Genomic DNA, 13,323 nt, shown 5'->3' with positions numbered 1-13,323 from the left:
GTCAAATCTCTGTACAGTATCCCCAAAAATCCTTACCATAATAAACTATCACCTGGTGCTGGCAAAATCCCAGATCATTTCTAAGAGAGACAAAATAAAACAGCACTATGACTCTGCTTACTTAAAAAGAAGTCAAATTATATTCTCAGTTGTCACAAAGCCCCTTATATAGTTTAAATGATCTTAAAGCAGCTACTCACTAGGTCAAATTATGTTTTATTCTATAATACTAGGTTTAACCAGAAAATTAGAGGAAGATTTTAGAATCCCATCAGTTCACTTATATTTTGGCTAATGAAAAAATAGTTTTGTCCACCTGCAAGGGAATGTTCATAAGCTATTCTCTGCCAGCTTAGAGCCGACTAGGATTCCTCTTAACTATAAAAGTAGAGACAAGCCACCAAATTTTAGAGGCTACTCACTCACCTATGTAGTTTTGTTTGTTTGTTTGTTTTTTAATTGGGTTTTATATTCCCTTGACCCTACTGGATATCTACCAACATGGTTTTCCTCCAGAGTGCTGTAGTACATTCTTTCCAAATATCAGAGTTGATGCCTGCCCTTGCAACACAAATTGAAGAATTGTATGATTCATATATTGAATTATTGTACAAAGAAATTCAGGCATGCTCTTTATGAAAACACATTTTATGTAGACATTAAATACAAGGTCACTTTAACGTGCAATAGAGACTTTTGTGTCTTGAACAGACCCAGAGGTACCTGGTGGTTTCCAGAAAGGCATTTTGGCTCAAGAGCAGTATGATTTCCGTTGTATAAAATTACTTCATCAGGATGAGTTTCATCCAAGGAACAAGATACTAAATTATTTTTGTCTCTTGACAGATTTAGCGATGCAATTGAATCAGGGGAAATTTGAGTATAATGGATCGTGCGGGTGAGTAATGTGATTTAAACTGTTGTCACTGTGTTCCAGAACTACATACTCCAGCTATAATGAAATGGTGTCATTTTTAATTAGGGCCTGCTGAATTTAAGCTGGATTTGAGGGATGGGATGGAAACAAATGAAATCCCTAGATAGATTATATTTGCAAATATACATTCTCCATCTACCTCAATCATACCAACAGATTTTTTTAATTTTAACCTCAAGCAGTTTCTCCTGCACACTCTAGAGTTGACTTCCCACTTTAAATTCAGTAGTGGAGGTTTCAGTAGCAGCCAGAGATATAGGCATTAAATATGCATATTTATCCTAGGAAAAACAGCACTGAAGTGAACTTAATATACAGTTATAGGTGTCATGTTGAATTTGCTACTGCTAGGAAAAAAGCTCTGTCCTCTCAATTCCTTTGCCTGTCTTATAAATAGCGGTGATCAAAAATAATGCTATGAATGTTGTTCTAGTTTACTTTTAATACTCTTTAAAATCTCAACCAAGAAGTAAAATGGGAAATATTAATCACCCAAATTCTAAAAGGTTAAATGAAGTTAAAATTTTGTAGAGACAGAAAAACTGTGTGGCTATTTTTTTTCTTCTTCATGTATCTGTCCCCACATAGTATCAAGGGTAAGTGACCCCAAAGTACTACCCCAAAGTAGTGTGTGCTACCTCATCCCACAGTGTTTCTATTGAGCATTCCTTGGCCTGTCTGATAGCAGATCTAAATTTTGCCAGTAAAGGTAAAATTTTTCGATAGTCATGGGTTCAAAGTCCACACTCCCCTCTTCTGTCTTCCAGCTGGTTCTTTGCCAGTGTAGCTACACCTAGAATACGGCCCTGATCACCTTCCCTACACATATTTCTCTATGCTGGGCATTTTAAATGACATAGATATCAGGTAGTTGGGGGGTGGGAGAGTAAGGGAAAGCCAAAGTATATAAGTATATAGTTCATTTTTTTTTAAGCTCTTTTGTTATTTAATGCAAAGTGTTCATAATCAGGCAACTGTGCATGTGAGTTGATGGGTGGACGCTCAGTGGTGGCTGAAGCAGTGAGGCCCCCTGAAGCAGTGAGCAACTGTGGTTCTGGATAAAAGCCAGGGGCTCCAGTCTGCAGCCCTAGGTTTGAATCCCAGCCCCTCTGCATGCCAGCTGTGCTGCTCTCAGCAGCTGTGTTAGACTCTGGACTTCAGTTTTCTGCTTGATCAAACAAGGACAATGCCTGCCACATGGGGTTTGTTGTGACAACTGGCTGCGAGTGAATGTGATTGCATATGCAAGTATTTCCTGATCTGCAAATCTCTGTGCAAAAGTGAGGTTTGAGAAAAAGCTTAAGACCTTATGATTGACCACACAGAGAGACCATGCAAGATTAAATGAGCTTTCTGTTGAAATTGAGCTTTTACAGTGCCCAGGAAGTCCACGTGCTTCACTGCAAACATGGCAGACCTGGCTGTGTTCCCCCTTGGGAATCCAGTGAGGCTGAAAGCCCTCCCCATCCTGACCTCAGGCCTCTGCAGCAAATACTGACACAGGGATGGGAATAGATTGCAGATAAATGTGGTCCCCACACGAGTGGGATGCCTTCACTACATTTCCTATCAAGAATTTCCTTTTGGATACGACGTGTTCAGTGTCTCATTTTCTGTGTCATTGTTTATGGTAAAATGCCACATAAGTAAGGTCACTGCCCTGTTGGAGGCGATGTGACTCTAAGTCCCACCCAAGAGACTCCAGAATTGTGATGGTTTAGTGGAGCAGCCCAATGCTAAGAGGTTCTGTGTCCTCCCCCTTTCCCCACACCCAACCTCAAGCTAAGGAAGGCTTCCCCGTGTCCCTGTGCCCGCATGATGGAAGAGTCTGGTGAGGGACTGGCCTCACAGGATGTGCTTCTGCGTGCCCAAGGCACTGCCCTGGTACCCCCACCTCCCTACCCCCCCAACCTCTGCAGGGACTTTTTTTTTAATTTGTTTCATTTTATTTTTTAGCATCATTTTATTATTATATTATTTTAATAATGTAATAGTTTATTTTTACATCATTTTGTGCCCTTTTTCCATCTCAGTTGTAATCCCCGTGGGCTTCCCATCACCAAGTCACCCATGTGCCATCACCATAGTCCAGTGCACTTCCCCAGTCCCCCATTTTTGATCCCATTCCCCACTCTACCCCCATAAAATATCTCTGGTATATAGTTGTTCATTATTATTATCCACCACACCACCCCCCGCCCCTTTACGCTCCCTGCAGGGACTTTTAAAGCTCTTCTGTCTCTGCGGGCTGCATTTCTTTTTCTTTAAAGTATTCTGTGCATGCTAGGCCTGCAGTGACAAATGCTAGCTATTTTTTACAGTGTGCAAAACACACAGACACCTCTGATCTTGCAACAGTAAGTGTCTGATAAATCCCCGCACTTCCTTACCTACTCTGTGGGGTCCATTTTACTGTTAGACCCAGAAGTGTAATTTCTACCAGGGAGATGAGTGGTAATTTATAACAAATCCATTTTTAAAGATGGGAAAATAGAAGGCATGTCCGTAATTTCTAATGAAACAAAATAGAGCAAATTACTTTCTCAAATATTTTCAGGCTTTAATAGAAAATTATTTAGTTAGTATTTAAACAGCACATTTTATGATTCAAAGAGGCATGCATTTTACACAACATTCTCAAATTAGAGTTATCTTAAAATCCACAGCATCTTAGAGTTACGATCAGCAGCCATTTTTATCTCTTGCTTGTAATTAAAATAATGTGGAATGGAACAATTGCTCACATTTTTGTGGTGGTAAAATAGGATGCCCTTATGACTCCACCCTCTGATTCTTTTTTTTTTTTTTTAAGATTTATTTATTTATACAAGAGGTGGGGTGTAGGCCAGACATGTGGGGGGTGAGAGGACCCACCTACCACAGAGTGGGGAGCAGAGCAGGCAGATCTATTGAAATAACTGTTGAGGGGTGAGACAGGAGATGTCTGCTGCACCATGTGGGTCAGCTCCCTGGCCGGGGATGGAACTCGTGCTGAAACGGCTTTGGCAAGCCTCTTAGTCCTGCGCTTTAACCCACTGAGTTGAGCCACCAGGGAGAGCCCCAGTGTGTCTTTATTAATCAAAGGAATGGGAGTGATTTGGCCTCATTGTCAAAAATCAGTTGACTATAGATATATGGGTTTCTTTCTGCACTCTCAATTCTAGCACAAGCATTTTTATATCTAACCTTACACCAGTACCACAGTGTCCTGATTATTGTTCTTTGTAGACAGTTTTGAAATTGAGAAATATGACCTGCCAATTTTGCTCTACACTTTTAACTTGTTTTTTGGCTATTCTTGTTAATTTCTAAAAAGGAAGCAGTTGGAAGTTGAATTAGAATTATTGAATTTCTGTATCATTTCTGGGACATGGTGCTGTCTTAAGAATTGGAGTGTTCTGATCCAGGAACACAAATTGTTCTTTACATCTATTTAGAGCTTTGTTAATTTCTTTCACCAAGCTTTACAGTATTAAGATATATCCATTTATTTACTTTTTTTTTTTTCTGCAGTGTTTTTTCTTTTTGGTGCTAACGTACATGGGGTGTTTGTTTCACTTTTGTATTTTTCATTGCTATTGTATAGAGATAATTTTTGTGTATTACTATTTCCTGCAACCTTGTTGAATTCATTTGTGAGTTCTTATTGTTTTTCAGTGTATTACTTAGGCTTTCCTGTATACAAGATCATGTGATCTGCAAATAGAAATAGATTTACTTTCTTCCAGTGTGGATACATTTGATTCCATTTTCTTGCATCATGACTCTAGCTAGACAGAGAAAACAAAGTCATGTTTATTTTCACTTGTCTGTCACTGAAATTTCTCATGTCTTTTGATTGTGAACATAGACAACAATCCAAAATCATGTCACTGATACTTGTACCCCTGTCACCATATAAATTATTTTTGAACTTAAAACTATTGTTACGGCCCTCCCTGGTGGCGCAGCGGGTTAAAGCACAGCACTGAGAATCTGAAGCCACTTCCGCATGAGTTCGATTCCCGCCTGCCGCCTGCCCAGGAGGAGACCACATGGCGAGCCAGACCTCTCCTGACCCGCCCGCTGCTTCCCTCAGCAGTGTACTTTGTCAATCTGCCTGTTCTGCTCCCACTCTGTCTCTGGTGAAGCCTCTCACCGCCCCTGAGCCTCTGGCCTGTACCCCAGTTCTGTATGCACAAATAAATAAATAAATCAAAAAAAAAAAAAAAAACTATTGTTACAGGTCTCTTAAAAACTGTTTATCAGTATTGTAAAATTATGGTATTATTTAATGTGCTTTATATCATAATTCAGTGCATTATTAAAATAATAAAAAGAATATCATATTCATATTTTGATAACTAGCTCATATCTCATATAATGGGTTTTTTCATTGTTACTGTGCATTTTATTTTATGCATGTAAAAGCAAGAATCTGAAGACACAAAGAGCCTGGTAAGTTAAAGATGATAGTATCAGAAAGTCCTAGATATTACTGAGCCTAGAATCTGGAAATCGTTCCTTCCACGCTGCTGCTCTTTGGAATTCTATCTGGGGCAGAGAAATTCTCTTCAACCCTGAGGATCCTCTGCCTGAAAGGCAGTATTTAGTGTCTCAAAGAGTAGCCACTTTAGTTTTTGTAAAAGGTGCCAAGAGCTAACTTCTTCTACGTGTTTGTCTAACAGGTACCTTCTCAAGCCAGATTTCATGAGACGACCTGATAGAACATTTGATCCCTTCTCTGAAACTCCAGTTGATGGAGTTATTGCAGCCACTTGCTCAGTACAGGTAAGGCCCTGCTACTAGACAGAGTAGTATCAACATGTGTGCAGATGGTGCTAGAAAAGCCTGAAGAAATCACGATTAAAATATTTCACATCAAGCTGCAACTGCCAGGTGCTACTCTCAATTGGAACTTAAAATTCTTCCTTATTTTTATGATTTTTTTTCACTCATTACTTTTTTTTAATTATTACAAAAGTTTATTTTTACATCATTTTGCACATTTTTCCCCCATCTCAATTTATTAGATACTTTTAATGAAAGACACCAGATCAAAAACAATACCTTCTAGAGGATATGGAGCAATAAGAGCTCTGATTTGTCATTGCTGAGAATGCCAAATGGCACAACCATTTTGGAAGAGAGTTTGCCACTTTCTTACAAAACTCAACCCATTCTTGTCCTACAATCCAGCAGTTGCATTCCTTAGTATTTATCCAAAAGATCTGAAAAATTATGTTCACACAAATTTGGATATTTGTATCCATGTAGCAGCTTTATTTGTAATTACCAAACTTTGGATGCACTGAGATGTCCTTCACTTGGTGAATGGATAAATAAAATGTGGTCTATCCAGCCAATTGGCTATTAGTTAGCACTTAAAAAAATGAGCTAGTTGTCATGAAAAAAACGGAAGACATTTAAATGCATACTACAGAGGAAGGAAGCAAGAGAGAAGGCAACATACTAAATGACTTCAGCTGTATGACATTTTGAAAAAGAAAAATATAAAGACAGTAAGAAATCAGTGGTTGACAGTGGCTTTGTGAAGGGAGGGATAAATAAGAGCACAGAGGATTTAGGGGCAGACTTCTCTCTCATCCTGTTTCTGTGTTGCTGCAGGTCATATCAGGCCAGTTCTTATCCGACAAGAAAATCGGCACATACGTGGAAGTGGATATGTATGGGCTGCCCACCGACACTATCCGCAAGGAATTCCGCACACGCATGGTGATGAACAATGGCCTCAATCCAGTCTACAATGAAGAATCATTTGTGTTTCGGAAGGTAAGTTATTTTCAGTGTGTCCGATTTACTCTGCTATCTAGGGAACCCCGTTGTAATGCCTAGGTACTCCATGATATAGTAACAGTTATTCAGCCCCAATGTTTTCTTTTCCCTTCTCTAGTGGAAAGGTGCTGTAGCTGTCATATGATTGTTTCTGTTTCCCCCCATCTTTATTTTGACTCTCTTCCTAAATGTGACAACGTCCAAACTCTAGGTTTGTCATCTAGAATGTGTCCTCACTAGTTGATACCATCATACACTGGCAAATTCTTTGTCCTGGTGGTGGCTCATAACTTGCACTATTCCAGAAACCATGAAGGGATGTGGGATGCCAGTAAACATTGAAGTGTACCAGATGACAGTGTTCCAGGGTCTCCAGAAGGGGTGGCATCTATTGCTACCTTCAGATTCCCTTAGTTCTATTTTCTTAATCAAAGATGTCTGGAAAAAGTCATGTGCTGGCAGTGAAGCTTCTGACAATGCGTTCTCTCTCTGTTGTGCTCTCTTAACCAAAATAGTTGCTGTTTCCTTAAGCATAAATCTCCAATGTTTCTGCCCCACTTACATGTCATGTAACAGATAGTAGGTGTCTATTCTATGTAATATGTTTTTAAAAATGGGAATTGTCCACTTTAGAATAGGCTACCTGATTTATAGAAACCAGGTTATGGGAGATCAGCGTAGATGTGATAAACCAGGACATTGTGAAAATGAGGCTCACCCTGTGAGGTGAACTTTAGTACTGCGTGATCCAAGCAGTCCCCGGTTGTCACTCCCTGCACTGGCATCAGAGTATGGCATAAATTGCATGCACAGCTGTAATTTGTCTTTTTCTTTCCTCCCCTGATTTTTCCAGTTTGTTATATGAATCTGTTATCAGCATGGTCAGTGTTCCTTGGCAGAATGAATAATTCCTACACACAATTCTAGAAATTCAGAACATTAACTGCAGGAGTTCTTTGTTTTTGATAAGAAAAGACCCATCAAGATCAGTTTTCATATGTTTCTGGTTAGAAACAAGATGGCAAATTCTTCTCTTTTTCTGCAGTTAAATCGCCTTTCTTTGAGATCAATGTTTTGTTTTCTTTGTTATTGTTTGTTTTTGTTCTTTGCACTGATCTCACAAAATGAACCACTCTGTTTACCCCATGAACAACAGCAACTGAAGTTGGTGAATTTAGCTTGATTTTCCCTCTTCATTTTAATGCAGTCGGAGTTTAAATTATAACCACCAGCCATAAATAGGCAACCAATTCATGGCTACCTTTAGCCACAGTACTCAACATCAGCCGAGATGGTTCTCAACCAATGAAATGTCATTCCTGATTAAAAACATTGAAATTTTCTTTTTAGTAATAATGCTATTTTATATCTGGATTCTGCTCTCCAAGCTCAGACTTTGTGTCTGTTATTTAACTTGAGGATGCAAGCAGAGATGTCTTGGGTGTGTGTTAATGTTTGTGGCTGCCCCATTTTGCTCTATTAAATACCCCCCAAAATGGAAAGAACAGAAGAGTACAAGAAAAACGGAGAGTCCAAATTTATGTATGCATTTTCTTTTAGACATGAACTATTTCTTATTAGATATTCTGAACAAGAGACAAGCCAAATGTCAGAACCAGCCCAGTCAGTAAAGAAACCAGAGGATTAGAAGTCACCAGCCCAATTCCCAGAAGCAGTTGCCATTGACTATTTCTGAGGTTAAAGAAAGTCACGTTCTCTCTCGGGGTCTCCTATTGGGAAAAGATGACACACATTGGGCTAGTACTAGTAACCTTTCTGACCTTCACATCCATTCCACTTAAAAATTTTAATGGGATAATTTCCAGAAAATCTGTTACAATTGCCTTTTTCAGTAGCATGAACTTGGTAGCTTGTACAGTATACTTTGAGGAATGCAAATTGATTATAGGTTTATTTCACCATAACAGAGTATTTAAGGGAGCATAGAATTGTGGTTCTTGGGCACTATGTTACAAAAAGCAATAGAAAATATCCTTCTCTGTTTGAAGGTGATACTTCCTGACCTTGCAGTTCTGAGAATAGCAGTGTATGATGACAACAACAAGCTAATTGGCCAGAGGATTCTCCCGCTGGATGGTCTACAAGCAGGTTATCGACACATTTCTCTTAGAAATGAGGGAAATAAACCTTTATCACTGCCAACAATTTTCTGCAATATTGTTCTTAAAACATATGTGCCTGATGGATTTGGAGGTAAGTTGAATATTTGGGTACAAAATATTTATATACATACATACACACACACACACACATATACACCCCCCCCACACACACATACACATATACACATACACATATACACATGTATATATGTGTGCATGTATATATACATGTGTGTATATATCTGCATGTGTGTATATACATATACATATGTGTGTGTGGTCGTACATACAAGAATATGAAATATTTCACCAATAGTTAACTGTTTTCCTGCCAGTGCTGAAACAATGTAGTCTTGAAGAAATCAAGGGCAAATAGTAACCTCAGGTTTTGTAGTAAGAAATGAAAAAGCAAAATTAAAGGTTATGTCTAGGGTCAGTTCTTTTAAAATACTATCATACCATCATTTTATATTGGTTATCAATTTTTACAAATAGGTTTATTAAAGATAGAGGTACACCATTTTTCAAAATAGAACAGAAATAATAAAGAATCTAAAGTAGTTTGTCAGTTGGCTTCAATATTTCAGTTGAACTCAACTATCAGTTGCCTGGATTTTCTCCCAAACCCATAAGAGAGTTCTGCTTCCCAAAAAATTCCAGCCATCACTCCCTAGAAAACCATCTTTGCTAAGATAACCAACTGGAAGAATTTAAAGCTACAAGTCATAGGACTTTGTTAAAACCGAAACATAGCAATTTTTTTATAAACCTCAAGAAAACAAAGAGAAATTGTAACAAAGGCCCTCTGTCTTCATAGAGTTTATTGAACCATAAGGAAGCAATGCATCAAAGTGATTATGTTAAATTCACCAAGGGTTCAAATTCTAGCTCTCCCCTATTGATCAGATAACCTCTCAAACTCCTAATCCCTGGCTATAAAGTGAAGATACTAGTATGATCACAGCATTCTTGTGAAGTGCTCAGTGCTTCAGCATGTAAGCAAGGCTCAAAAGTGTGTGCAGATTTGTGTGTGTGGCTGTAGCTTCAGATCTAGTTCCTACCCCAGAACACACCACAATTTTGCTTGGTACCTTTGGGATTATTTTGTTGTTCATTTTTAATAAAGCATGTTTCACTCGGGCAAGTTTTCTGCAACTAATCCTCTACTTCAGTGACTTGATTGTTGTTCAAAAGTAGAGTAATCCACGAGGATTTTTCAGTTTCAAGTTTCAAAGTATGGACTCCATCTTCCTTCCCATTTGGCTTTAATTTTTAAAAGGGAGCCTATTGGAATGACAGCATACAGTGTCAGATGATCTAAGCACAAAAAAGAGGCAGGGAGAGCTGTGTGGGACTGGATAAGGAATCTGAAAAGAGACAAGAAACCTGCATCATTAGGGATTCATGATGGCGACAGGACATAAGCAGTTGCACTAAATCATGTTCTACATAGTTGACTTTAGAAAGCAGACAGTTTGTAATCCCAATACATTGTAGAAATGGTTGTATAGGGCCCTCCCTGGTGGCGCACTGTGAAGCTCATTGCAGCCACTTCAGCACTAGTTTGATCCAGGTCAGGGAGGTGACCCACATGGTGGAACAGACCTCTCCTGACCCACCCACTGCTCCCCTCAGCAGTGTACTTCGTTGATCTGCCTGTTCTGCTCACTGCTCTGCCTCTGGTGAATCCTCTCACTGCCCCTGCACCTCTGGCCTGTACCCCAGTTCTGTATGCACAAATAAAATAAATCTTAAAAAAAATTTGAGGAAAGAACATTAAAAAAAGAAATGTTTGTATAAACAAATATGACTGGAGATTTAAAACCTTTGCTTCCACGTGGGTTATATGTCAAAAATCGCTAAGCTTCTAAGGAGAAGCACTTTGTATAAATATGAAAAATATGAAATTGTTCAGAATAAATATGGGTACCTATAGGCCTATGTCAAAGAAATGTCTGTACTTGCTACATAGATATTACTAGTATCTCTTTATTGATCCAAATTAATATCTTTAGAAATAGTTCTAGCATGTCATTGTAGTTACTTTCTTTCTATCAGAGCATTTAAAATTCTTTTACTGTGTTACCATTGATGGGATTCTGCACTTAGTGACTTAATCTCAGATTGGACATTCAAATACTAGTGCAAATTCTTGGGTCATTTTATATGAAAAACTAAGAACAGACATTAAAAGACATTTAAAGTCTTGCCTGAAGATAACAAAATAAGAATAGGAGAACTGATCAGTTTATCTTCATGATTTTACAATGTACTTATAATTCATCTGCTTAACTAACTTCAGACATTCAGATGTGAACAGTTATATGCTACCCAGAACAGCAGGAAATCTTTAGCGTTCCTATTCCTTAAAGCATCGATATTCTCTGGACTTTATAGGGAAATGTTCAGAATGAAACTACATCTTACTCCATTTTCTAGGGTAAAAAAAGAAAGTTGTCAATATATATAAGTAGATTCTTATTTGGCTAAAGAAAGGCAATATCAAAAAGGAACGATAATATAGACCACTCACTCACTTGCTCCATAAATATGTGTAGCATATTTTATCTGTGGAAAGCAAAGTGGCTTTCCACAGATTCTCACAGGACAAAAAAATAAAAGAAAGACCATTTGTAAATTCATTGCCCAGAGAAAATTCTCTTACCACATTGGCTATCAGTCTCACTTCTCTATTTTTTTTATATAAAATTGACTTACTATATTTTCACTTGGATTCATTACTGTAGAGAGGTTATCTTTTATGCAGTGGGGAACATTTTCCCATGTGATAAGATGTTTTTATGTTTGTATTGACTACATGAGATTCCATTTTTATATGTCATAATTAGTTATTGATAAATAGTGAAGTTAATTCCAGTTTTCTTTTTTTATAAATGGTATTGCATCTGAGATCACTAACTCTAAAGTTTTAGAAATATTTATGTTTATTTCCTGAAGTTGAACCCTTTAAAAAAAGACCGTCCCTTTAAAGGAGGCAAGGAAGCTGCCTCCTTATCACATCAAGTATCTACATATTTAAAATTTTAGAGTCCATTGCCAAATTATACATCAATAGAGTAGGAGACATAACTTTTGTTAACATTTACTATGTTAGCCAGTAAAAATAGTGTGTCATTGATGTATTTATTTAAAATCTTTTTCTCAAAAAAAAAAAGATGCATTCCCCAAATATTATTTAGTGCCCACTCTATGATTGGGTTGGATAGGAGAAATAAAGTTGAATAAGCCATGAAGTTTTCCAATCCTATACAAATATACATAAACATAAGCAGCTATACACACACACCACAAATAAATAAATATAACCCATTATGTAAGTGCCTAAAGGGTACTAAACCCAGAGGTTGCTTAAAACGTTGACAGATGAACCAGAGGGAGACTGAGGGAAGCTTCTGTAGCTGTTCAGGCTTGAAAGAAGAGTAACATTTTAGAGTGGAGAGATAGAATGGAAGGCCGTAATGAGGAAAGTGTTGAACTTATTTATGCATTTCAAGAGACTGAATCACAGTGTATTTGGTGCTAAAAGCTGGAAAAATTTGGTCCATGTCTAATAATGCACCTTTAAAATCTTGTGGCATTCACAAGTGTGAAATTGCTGTTCTTATTGAATTATTTTGGCATCTTAAAAAAATTCCTATTTCAAGGCTTTGGGTACTATGATAAATTACATCTGACTCACTTTTTGGTGGACCATCATATATCCAAATTACCCCAGAACTTTAGATCAGATTATAGGAGTTAAACCTCTTATGTCTGATCTAATTGAGTTCTAAACCAAATGTTACACTGACAATTATTTATTAAATCAGATTATTAAAAGCAAACAAAATTTTAATGCCTATGCTATATATTAATATAGCACTATTTATAATCTATTATAGCCTTGCTGTGTTAGATTATATACCCATGAAGAATAATGACTTGGATCTCAGTGTTTAGACAGAAAATGACAGTGATACATTGCAAAAAGAAAAAAGTATATTGCAAAATAATTTTATTATTACATATAAACAACAAATAGTTACCTGTTTTCACATGTATGTAAAATGTGGATAAAACATCTATAAGGATACATTCAGCTTTCATAGTAATTACCTCTTTGATTGTGGGGCTGAGTGTTCAGTGGAGCTAATCCATTGCACTGGACAACCTTTCAGCAACATTACAGAGAATATTCCTGAATATTGCACAGGACTCCACTTATTCTAGATTGTTTACATTTGAAAAAGTATATGAAACTTCTATGTGTTTTTTTAATGCATTTTCCTTAGATTTTATAACAAGGAAATATGAAAATGGAAAAACTTGTAAATATATAATGGCTTGGAATTTGGAAAATAATAAAATTACAATCATGCTATCTAGATATTTTACATTTTAAAATAAAATACGTGAATATCTGAAAATAACAACAAAAGGCTATAAAGAATATCTGTGTACCCATCAGTAAATACATACATATATATA

General features: G+C 37.2%; 1 protein-coding gene across 1 annotated transcript in view; it reads left to right on the top strand.

Annotated features, from left to right (window-relative positions):
- Positions 1 to 13,323, top strand: part of PLCB4 (phospholipase C, beta 4) — a 322,936-nt gene that overhangs the window by 278,770 nt on the left and 30,843 nt on the right. Inside the window, exons 23-26 of the mRNA XM_004687176.2 lie at positions 847 to 898; positions 5,605 to 5,707; positions 6,545 to 6,709; positions 8,722 to 8,926. Of these exons, the coding sequence (XP_004687233.1) occupies positions 847 to 898; positions 5,605 to 5,707; positions 6,545 to 6,709; positions 8,722 to 8,926 (525 nt within the window). The remainder of the gene's footprint in view (positions 1 to 846; positions 899 to 5,604; positions 5,708 to 6,544; positions 6,710 to 8,721; positions 8,927 to 13,323) is intronic.

Source organism: Condylura cristata, unplaced genomic scaffold, assembly GCF_000260355.1.
Source record: "Condylura cristata isolate star-nosed mole 26May11 unplaced genomic scaffold, ConCri1.0 scaffold00022, whole genome shotgun sequence".
NCBI lineage: Eukaryota > Metazoa > Chordata > Mammalia > Eulipotyphla > Talpidae > Condylura > Condylura cristata.
This window is presented reverse-complemented; position numbering and strand designations above follow the sequence as displayed.